This window comes from Halichoeres trimaculatus, unplaced genomic scaffold, assembly GCF_033239565.1.
Source record: "Halichoeres trimaculatus isolate MK-OKI-2021-1 unplaced genomic scaffold, fHalTri1.1 fHalTri1_scaffold_19, whole genome shotgun sequence".
Classification (NCBI taxonomy): domain Eukaryota; kingdom Metazoa; phylum Chordata; class Actinopteri; order Labriformes; family Labridae; genus Halichoeres; species Halichoeres trimaculatus.
Window position 1 is genome coordinate 5232063 of NW_027437197.1, and position 10208 is coordinate 5242270.

General features: G+C 37.0%; 1 protein-coding gene across 1 annotated transcript; it reads left to right on the plus strand.

Moving 5' to 3' along the window:
* Nucleotides 1-1190: 1190 nt before the first annotated feature.
* On the plus strand, nucleotides 1191-10132 carry crfb1 (cytokine receptor family member b1). Its single transcript, XM_074695572.1, has 8 exons — nucleotides 1191-1328; nucleotides 2096-2191; nucleotides 2327-2447; nucleotides 3526-3686; nucleotides 6030-6190; nucleotides 6352-6508; nucleotides 6731-6861; nucleotides 8671-10132. The coding sequence occupies exons 2-8, from the start codon at nucleotides 2143-2145 to the stop codon at nucleotides 9442-9444; spliced, it is 1554 nt and encodes a 517-aa protein (XP_074551673.1). The 5' UTR covers nucleotides 1191-1328; nucleotides 2096-2142; the 3' UTR covers nucleotides 9445-10132.
* The last annotated feature ends 76 nt before the right edge of the window (nucleotides 10133-10208 follow it).

Consider the following 10208-nt stretch of genomic DNA (forward strand, 5'->3'; position numbering starts at 1 on the left):
ACGCTCAGACAGGAAGCTGAATGACTGCTTTCAAAATAAGAGCACTTTTCTCAATCCGATCATGTGACTTGACTTTCGGTTCCTTTTTCACGCAAAACCGGATAAACTTTATACACCACAAATAAAACTAGATGATAAACTTAATTCGAAAAGTAAATTGGGAAAAAATGGCTGAAAAATTATAATAAAAACAACCTTTTAAAAATACGTGGCACTCAAATCAGACCTTTTCAGATATCTGCAGGTCATAGATTATTTTATTAAAGCCAGCTTCTTTAAAAAGATAAATGAAGGATCTGTTTTTTTCTGTGTAAATATATGAGAACAAAGTATACCCAGTGTTTTGACTACTTATCAAGAGTAAAAGACAAGTGAATTTATGTCTACACAATATATTCACAATAAATGCGAAAAAGGGAAATTTGGCACAGTTATTATTACAATTGTTATAGTTATAATTATAGTAATAATAATTTAAATGATAATAAGTATTATCATTATTATTATTATTATTATTATTATTATTATTATTATTAGTAGTAGTAGTAGTAGTAGTATTACTATATTAATAACAATTATAATAATAAGAAATAAATATAATTAAAAAAATGAAATAACGATTATAATAATAATTATTATAATTATAATTTAAATATTATTATTATTATTATTATTATTATTATTATTATTATTATTATTATTATTATTATTGAAACAACCACACTCTCCAAGACATGGTAAAACATTTTGTGTCAGTAGTATAATATTATAACATTTTTAATCACACAACGATGGAAAGTGTATTTTCAAGCACACCACAAATGTGCTGGAGACAGTGTGGAAGAGATGGAACCTCCTGGATCTCTGCAAAATTGAAAGACTCCTTGATGAAGCTTAAAACAATTTCGGATTATCAAATACCAAAGATAATTTCTGTTATAATTTATATCTATAATCGACACTCTCTGCGTCATTCTAATTTCCTTTAAATTAATAAATAAAAGACTTTGTATCTCAAACTAATTCAGTAATATGATTATATTTTTTCATTTTTCCAAATTTGCATTCGTTGTAGGATAGAGTAAGAGTCAAAAGGCACGTTTGCTTTTGTCTTGACCTGTGGTCAGAGAATGGGCAAGAAGCAGAAGACGACGAAGACGCCTTTTATTGTGAAAAGCTGTCCCCGGAAGTGTAGGTATGACGCTCAGACTGTGGATCACAGTGTATTGACGGTAGTCGCAGTCGGGTTGTGTGTGTACAAGGTACATTATCAAGTCCATGGTGTGAGCTGGTGTTGTGTGTCGGTGTGTGTCGCTCGGAGAGAAAAGGTGAGTGTCAGTGAGCTTCAGCATTTAACAACGAACCCGGGACAGTGTGTGTGTGTGTGTGTGTGTGTGTGTCTGCGGATAGAAACGTAGGTTTACTGCGTATGTGTGTGTGTCTCTGTGTCTGTGTGTGTGAAGTTTACCGACAAATACAGACTATGAACCTGATTCACACCCTTGAAACGTCACAATGCGGACAGCCTACTACTGACAAATTCAATATAGCATTTTTTTTAAATTAATTTATCAGTAATTCTGTTGTTTTTCTTCCTCTTCTTTTTTTAGCAGTAATGAAATTGATTTTGTTGCCAGATGCGATTAACTTTATATAATTAATGTTTATTTATTCTATTGTTTATTTTTATATGTTGGGTGGGTCCTGCTGTTTGAATGTTAAAATGTGGACTTTTTTAAGATTTAAATGTGTTTATTATGAATTTGCTATACATACTAGAATATATAAAATAATTAAAATTTGTTACTCTCTTCCAAAAATACTAATCGGAAAAAACGTTTAACATAAAAACACAATATTAATATAAAAGATAGAAACAAGAAAATTTTTTGCCATCAGATTGTGTATTATATCTTTTTTTCCCAGTTTTATAAAAACAACATGTTGCTGTATTGTCTCAATGATTTGGAGTTTTTACACTAAAGATTGAAAAAAAAAAGATCTGAGCTCTTGAATTAAGAATATTCTTTTGTTGGTCACTTTTTCCCCAAATTTTGTTGACTTTTGATATATTTTCTGCTGTTTTTGTTGTTAGGATGATGCTGTGTTTGGAGGTGGACTCGGCACCGTTCTGACAAAGAGATGATCAGCGTGTTCCTGTTTCTCTGTCTGATTTGGCAGCTGTGTTCAGGTGAGTGGGAACAGGTATGAAAGATAGTCCAGAGGGCAGCACACACCCACAGGCTGCAGTCATTACCTGGCAGGTGTGCTATTGTACACTGTTTTTCTTTGTTAATTGATAACTCGTGTTGACTTGTCCTCTCAGTGCTCGTCTCTCTTCCCGCTCCTGAGAACCTCCGAATGGACTCTAAGAACTTCTATCATGTCCTTCACTGGGACCCCGGGCCCGGTACTCCTCCAGGGACCCTGTACCAGGTCTTCAGAAGGTAAACTCCCTGCTCCCCATCTTGATCTGTGCTGCCACATCCTGCAGCAGTCTTTGAGGGGGAATTTCCCCCAGGGGGTTAAGTGTGAAGATTGCAGACGGAAACACAGAAAGAAGACGTAATACTGTCCAATAATCTGTCAAAAAACTCACCTACAGCTCAAACTAGCTACATTTATAATAATAAGAAGCTGTTTAAGAGTGATATTTGTAGACATGCTGACAGATTTTAGATTCAAAGAAGAATAATTTACCGCAATAAAATTTATTTGAGCATCATGAAAAACATTTTTATCATAAAAATTTGATTAAAGAGGGAAAAAAAGAAACAGATTTTGTTTCAGCTGCAAAAGGGGACTAATTTATTAACCCTTTACCGATCAGTCTGATTAATCACCCTCGTGTAAAGGGAATGAAATGTTTCAGGTCTGTAGGAGTTGGCATATCGGTTGGCCTCCTCTTCATGTGAACTTTAGAGAAAATTTATTTCTCTATAAACAGTGGAAACAGGAAACCAAAGACAGGAAACGATGAATGTCTCAAGCTGGACTCGAACCATCGTTCCTGTGTTTCATGTTCAGCGGGTTTGCCCGCTTCATACTTACAGAGAAATACAGAGAAGAGCTGAGCGTACAGCGGAGTGGTTAGGATATGACCCTGTGGTATGTGTGTGTGTGTGTGTGTGTGTTTCAGTTTCAGGTAAGCTTTGTTTGAACAGTCATTTTGAAGACTTTGTTTTCTACACAGATGATTTGATTTATTTCAGTCTAATGTATTGTTTGATCAAATGTGGTTATCTGTTGTTTAATCAGGTTATCAATCAAATATTTAACCAGATTGTATTTGAGTTTACTTATTGTTATATCATGGCTGTTTAAGCTCAAGGTATAAAAAAGAGTAAACTTAGCACAGATTTTAAAAACTACATTTAAAGGCCAAACTAAAACTATTTAACTAGTTATTTAGAGCGATTTACTTGATGATAAAAGAAACCAGTCCAGGATTTAAAATAAAATTCCAAATACATGTATTTAAAGATTGTGTATGATGTTGTGTTGTGTTGTTTTGTGTGTGTGCAGTGTTAACTGGAAGAAATGGAAACCTCGTGGACATTCCTCGACCACGTCTCTCAAGGTGACGCTGAACAGCGACGTGACCCACAACCTTGCTGTGCAGGCCACCTACAATGGCAGCATCTCCAACAAATCCAGAAACATCACCTTTTCACCAAGGGATGACAGTATGTACATACGTAGACCAAGCCTTTAACAGTCCAACAGTCTAACAGTGTGATCCTAGTCTGAAGGAGACTAAGAACTGGTCTAAGCCTGAGCCAGTCCATTCCTGGAGCTTGATCTAAAAGGAAAGTTACAAACCTGCTCCTAAAAGTAAATAACTTTAGTTCATTGGAGGATACAAACAGCAGATCTCTCAGTTTCACTTCATTATGGCACAGATGATTCGGGCAGAGCGCTTCCTCAGTGCCCTTCTTTTTGTTTGTATTTTCCTACTACACTGGTAGTGCCTAATATTTTGGCTGAAATCCAGTTCGTAGAAGTCAGTATGCAAAAACTCCCCGATGTCCTACTGATCCAGGAAAAATTCTCACTATGCAACAGACCAGGCTACCTGGCATACTGTTTCCCACAATGCACCAATGACTGTATAAAACATGGACGTAGTCTACCCGACGTTACTCGTCTGTTTCTGAAACGGTAAATGAAGCACATCAGCTATAGCGGCCATATTGGTAGTGGCAAGGGTTTCGCGTACAGCTATAGGGCGCCTGCTGGTCACGTGACCCTGAGCGGTGCCTCTGATTGGGCGAGCTTGCGATCTTGATACCCTCTGAAAAGTCGAGTTAGAAAAAATTCACCCCCCGTACAGTGGGTGCCGGTGGTAAAATTAGCTACTTAGACAGGAGACGTTTTCTGAACCAGGCTGTAAATAGGTTAATTTTTGTTTTAAAACCTGTTTTTTTGGCTTGGTGTGTATGTGACTTCTGGTACTTCCAGAGCCAGCCTCAAGTGGACACTCAAGAAACAGCAGATTGTAGCACTTCCGCATTGTCTCATAATCTCAGACCAGAGGTTGCCGCTTAGCGCTAACACTGTTTGTTCATGTGGGTGACAGGTTACGGTGAATTACCGCCATCTACTGGAATGAGTCAGAATTAAAACTACAATACAACAACACTAACGTTGGACTAGGGGTCTTCAACCTGCGGCTCTGTAGCCTCATGCGGCCCTTTGACTCCTTTGCAGTGGCTCCTCATAACTTTAAAAAAATATTATTAAAATAAAGTTGTTTCTTTATATTTTTCTTACAGAGGGTATTAATGATAGCAACACAGACACAAAGTAAAATCATAATATAACATTTTGTACTAAAAACGCATCAACCCTTAAATTAAAGCTTTTATTTTTTTGCATTTTTTTTAAGATTTCTGGAAATTTTTTTAATTTAATTTTTTTTTGGCATTTTTGCAGATAAAGAAAATAATTCCCAATTTTTGAAGATTTAGCATTTTTTTTATATAAATCCTCCTTTTTGCAATTTTAGAAAGTTTTACAATTTTTGGAAATCAAGAAAAATTTAAAAATTGCATTAGTTAGGTGTTTTATAAAAATATATGACATTTCAGCAAATTTTTTGAAATCGCAAAACTTTGCATATTTTTTAAATTTCATTTTTTATTTTGCAAATTTTTGAAAGTTTTATTTTTTTTAGATTTTCTACTTAGTGAAATTTCATAAATTTTGCAAATTTACAATGTACAATTTTAAAAACATAAAACTTCTTGTTTAGATAATTATTCACTAGATTTTACTCTTTTTTTGCCTCAATGTGAAGATAAAGTAGATTTTGTGGCTCCTGAATGACTTTGCTGCAGGTGAGATGAGGCAAAATGGCTCCTACGAAAGTAAAGGTTGCAGACCCCTGCGTTAGATGGTCCATGAGATAAAAGTGAAGAGATGAGAAAGAAACACGGGCAAATCTTGTTACTTCCAGTTATAAAAGAGGTGTTTACTTCTACAAATTCATAAAAGCCCATTTAAACCTATAATTACCTTCTTTTTTAACCATATGTAGATTATATAGAAGTGTTTTTTCCATCAGCTGTAAAAGTCAATTCCTTCCAGTTTTTCTTAAATAAATGATATATATATATTTTGTTGTAGGATTAAAAATCAAATATGATATTTCTGCTGTGATATGATCCCCCAGAGTTTGTTTGTACTTTTTTAGTAAAGGTAAAAAAAGAAAAAAAAATCATTAGCTGTAGCTCTGCCCTCCAAAACTGGAAACCAGAGAAGTATACTACAAAACAGACCCAACAGAACAGTCATACTACATACTATATGCAAAAAACAGTAGGCAATATGCAGTGCCTATTACACAGGGTGGTTTATCACGGTTAGAGCATCAGACACCAGCAGGACAGAGAAAAATCAGCTTCGAAGCACAGGCCTTGGTGTTGTTGTTAGCTAGAGTTGGATGTGCTGATGGATGTGCTGCTGTTTTGTCTCCAAGCAGAAATACTCTGACGTGTATAGTTAAACAGCTTTTGTGTTGTGTGCAGCGAGGATTGGTCCAGCTTTAGTAAAGCTGTCTGGATGTGGAAACTGCCTGACGGTCAACATTTCCCTGCCGGAGCCGGACAGGGATGCCAGAGTGTTAAACCTGTACCGTTTGTACGACCCAACCTTCATAGTGCTGTGGAAGAAACGAGGCGGCTCACAGGTCAGGATCGGTTCAGTTTGATCCCAGGATAATATTTGAGATTAACCCAAGATTTGGTCCGACAGCTTCAGAGAGACAGATGATGCCCTGACTGATTCACTGTATGACATGGTGTCAGAGATTAAGTTGTAAGAGAAATCTGTCTTTATATTTTCCTGCAGAATGTGTATGAAACTCGTGACAGGAGCTCTAAGCTCCGTAACCTGGAGAAGGGCGTCGAGTACTGCGTTCAGGTGCAAACACAAATACGAATCAATAAAAACACAGAGCCGTCCACCTGGAGCTGCGCCTTCACCAGCGCCCCGCAGCTCAGCACAGGTGAGTAATGTTTGGACAAGAGGCTAAATCAAGTAGCTAGTGCACTGATCCACAGGAGTTAATATTCTTATAACTTTGTATCAGCTAATGCAAATACTAGTGTGATATTAAGAAGATGCTAACCTAACTAGCCCCAAACAGGCTCTACAGAAAATGTAAAGTGTAAACATTGAGATCAAAACATGAAATAAACTCTGTGTGTCTGTGCATGTGTGTGTTCAGTCCCTGTGTTTCTAGGAGCAGGTGCAGGTCTGCTGATCCTCGTTGTCATTGTGGTGACAGTCGTCCTCTACGGGCTTTATTACTCCGGGTTTCTGTGTAAACTGAAGGCTAACCTGCCCCGAGCTCTGCTGGTAAGAAACACCCGTACTCCTATTTAAATCAATGAGTCTGCTCAGTTTACATCCTGCTCTTCGTGTAGAGTGAATGTGAAGCATTTCTGGTTTGGCAGGTACCCTCAGATCGAAGCATGTTGCATTTTGGACAAGATGTTAGATACAGATCGACTGACGCTCCAAGCCTGAAACTGAAACACATGTAGCTAGTGTTCATCAGAGAAATCCTGGTTCAGATCAAAAACTGATTCTGATTCAGTGAAACAGACAGCAACGTAGTCCTCGATGAGCCTCACGTTGTTATTGTGAGTGTCAGACAACATTACAGAAAGGATCCCGGCAGAGACCGAGCTCTTTGTTAAAGAGGAAGCAGACTTTTTAAACCAGACACAGCTGTTACATCACACTCTAAACCACTTTGATAAAAACAGGAATCTTATCCCACAGACACAGGTGATACCACTCTCTGCTGCTGCATCAACCAGTTTGTGTCATAGATACAGTGTTGTCACTAAAATAACAAGTTAGTTCGAAATATATGGGCACATTTTCTTCATGCACACAGACGAGTCAGGGACCATTAAACAGTTTAAACCAGGGGTCTTTGACCTGCGGCTCTGGAGCCTCAGGTGGCTCTTTGACTCCTTTGCAGTGGCTCCTTGTAGCTTTAAAATTTTTCTTATTAAAATTAAGGTTTTTTTTTTATTTTTCTTACAGAGGGTATAAATAAACACAGATCCTTAGTAAAATCAAATTAAACATTTTTTTCACGAAAAATGCATCACCCTTGGACATAAAGCTTTTGATTTTTTGTGATTTGTTGCATTTTTTTCATTTTTTGGGAATTTTTTTCAATTTAAATTTTTTGACATTTTTGCAAATTAAGAAAAAGAATTCCACATTTTTTGAAGATTAAGCAATTTTTTATATTTATATTTTTTATATATAAATCCCCCCCTTTTTTTGCAATTTTAGAAAGTTTTTAGAATTTTTGGAAAGTAAGCAAAATTTTGAAACTGCATTATTTAAGTTTTTTTTTTGCAAATATATGTCATTTCAGCAAATTTTGCACATTTTTTAATTTCCTTTTTTTTATTTTGCAATTTTTTTTTATTTTGAAAATTTTTATTTTTTCAAATTTATCAACTATTTGAAATTTGTAAAATCTATGATGTCACAAATTTCTTTTTTTTTTTTTTTCTAATTTGCAAATTTATTAGAAGTATTAACTAAGAAATCACATGAACAAATGTGTTAACACAAAAACTTTTGTTTAGAAAATCATTGACTAGGAGATAAAGTAGATTTTGAGGCTCCTGAATGACTTTTACAACATCAAATTATCTGTTTGTTGTTGGTTTTTAGAGGTGATAGCAATGGACTCAAATTCTGCAGAATTCAGGCTGGATCGCTGATGTTTCAGAGGAACCGTGTTTGGGTTACCTGGGGATTTTCAGCTGCATGTGTTGGTGGTAGTGGTGGTTACAGCTGCTGCAGAAACACAAAGAATTCAAGGAAATGTATCCCAGTTTATATTTTTTTATCATACCATAAAGGTACTAGCACTAAACTCAGAGTGATTTATATGCTTAATTTTCCTCTGGTTTAAATGCTGGGTCCCCAAAAACACCGTCCACTGAATACATGTCACCACGTTGATGTCACTCAGACCTGGAAGTTGTTTCCTGTTTTCAAAGCCATTTTTTTTTCAGTGGTTAGTCCCCTGGTGTAGCTTGTGTTCTGCCATTTTTCTGTTGTATTTCATCCTAGTTTACAAACAGGAAGTGGGTGTACAGAAGATAATCTTCCCCTCCTCTTTCTTTGCAGGCGGTTCTAAGTGGAGGCTACACCCTAACTCCAGAGATCCCCATCCTTGACCAGGTCTCTGTCAGCCCAGAGAAACACAACAGGCTCCATGTCTCTCCTACACTGCAGCCTGCAGCCAGGGAGGAGGAGGAGGAGGAAGAGGAAGAAGAAGAGGAGGTGGAGGAGGAGGAGAAAGAGTACTTAGACAGAGGAGCAGAACTTACTCCAGCCAATAGATCCTGCTCTAACTCTGCCTCAGGGGATTCTGGGAGATCTACAGAGAGCACAAAAAGTGAGGAAAGGGTCGCACAGGGAGAGGTCCACCAGAATGAAGATGAAAAAGAGGAGGAGGAGGAAGAGGAGGAGGAAAAAGACATTTTTGATGGACCTGAAGGTCAAACCACACTTGAGGATCATGTGACCAATGAGAATGAGGAAAAGGATGCAGAAAAAGAAAAGGGAGAGACAGAGGACACAGAGAAGGAGGAGGAGGTATGTGACAGCTCAGGTAACATCAACCTGTTCTCAGTGAAACTCTCGACTCTGGCCGCGAGTGAGGAGGAAGATGAGGAGGAGGAGGAAGAGCAGGGCGAGGAGAAGGACAGCAGAGACTTCCTCACACACCTGCTGGATCACACAAATTCAAATTCATGCACACAAATAAAGTCAGCTGATCACACAGCTGTCACACCCCTGACTGAAACACACACACTCAATTCCTTTGAGGAGGAGGAAGAAGAGGAGGAGGAAGAAGAGGAGGAGGAAGAATTCTCTGGATATATGAGACATTCATGAATTTAACATTCCTCTGTATTTATAGATTTAGATGTATTGAGAGATTTTATTTTTATATAACAAAAAAGAACACATCATCATGTTTTACATAACCGACATTCAAATCTCCTACTGTCTGGAGGTCTTTAAAGGCAGCACAGGTCCATCATCAAATTGAACAATAAAGTTTTAATGATTTGTAATAAACAATGAGGTCATTGCCTAAAGATTAAAGCACCTGTGAGTAGGGATGGGTACCTTTCAACGATACGGTACTGATGCCCGATACCTGGCAATCGTCCCGGTACTCAACGGTACCACTTTTCGGTACTTTTTTGTGTTTATGTGGTAAAAAATATTAATTTGTTTAATAATAAAATGTTTCATTTTTCAATTTAATATAATTATTCTACGATAACCTTGCAATGCTGTGCTCATGTCCAGCATGGAAAAGCACCTACTCTTCCACTCCCTCACAGTCACAAAGATGCATTTAGGTACCTAAATGTGGTACCTTTTGGTTTTACGTGAATCGGTACCCGGTACTTTTGACAGAATTCAGTCGGTACCTATAAAAGTACCTAATTCGGTTCCCATCCCTACCTGTGAGGAGTGTTTGTGAGTTCATGAAAGAGGCTTAAAGTCACATAGATTTATTTTTTTTAATATTTTTTAAACAACAATAAAAGGGAAAGAAAAGAAAAACACAACTACGACCACAATGAAAATGTTATGTATGTAATATCGAATGTTTTTAACCACCGTGACATATAAGGAATCTGAGT

Bases quoted from the DNA above. Each gene is read 5' to 3' on its own strand.
- crfb1 (XM_074695572.1), top strand. From the start codon at position 2,143: ATGATCAGCGTGTTCCTGTTTCTCTGTCTGATTTGGCAGCTGTGTTCA. The intron at 6,191-6,351 runs GTCAGGATCGGT...ATTTTCCTGCAG, and splicing joins AGAAACGAGGCGGCTCACAG to AATGTGTATGAAACTCGTGA. The intron at 6,862-8,670 runs GTAAGAAACACC...CTTTCTTTGCAG, and splicing joins ACCTGCCCCGAGCTCTGCTG to GCGGTTCTAAGTGGAGGCTA.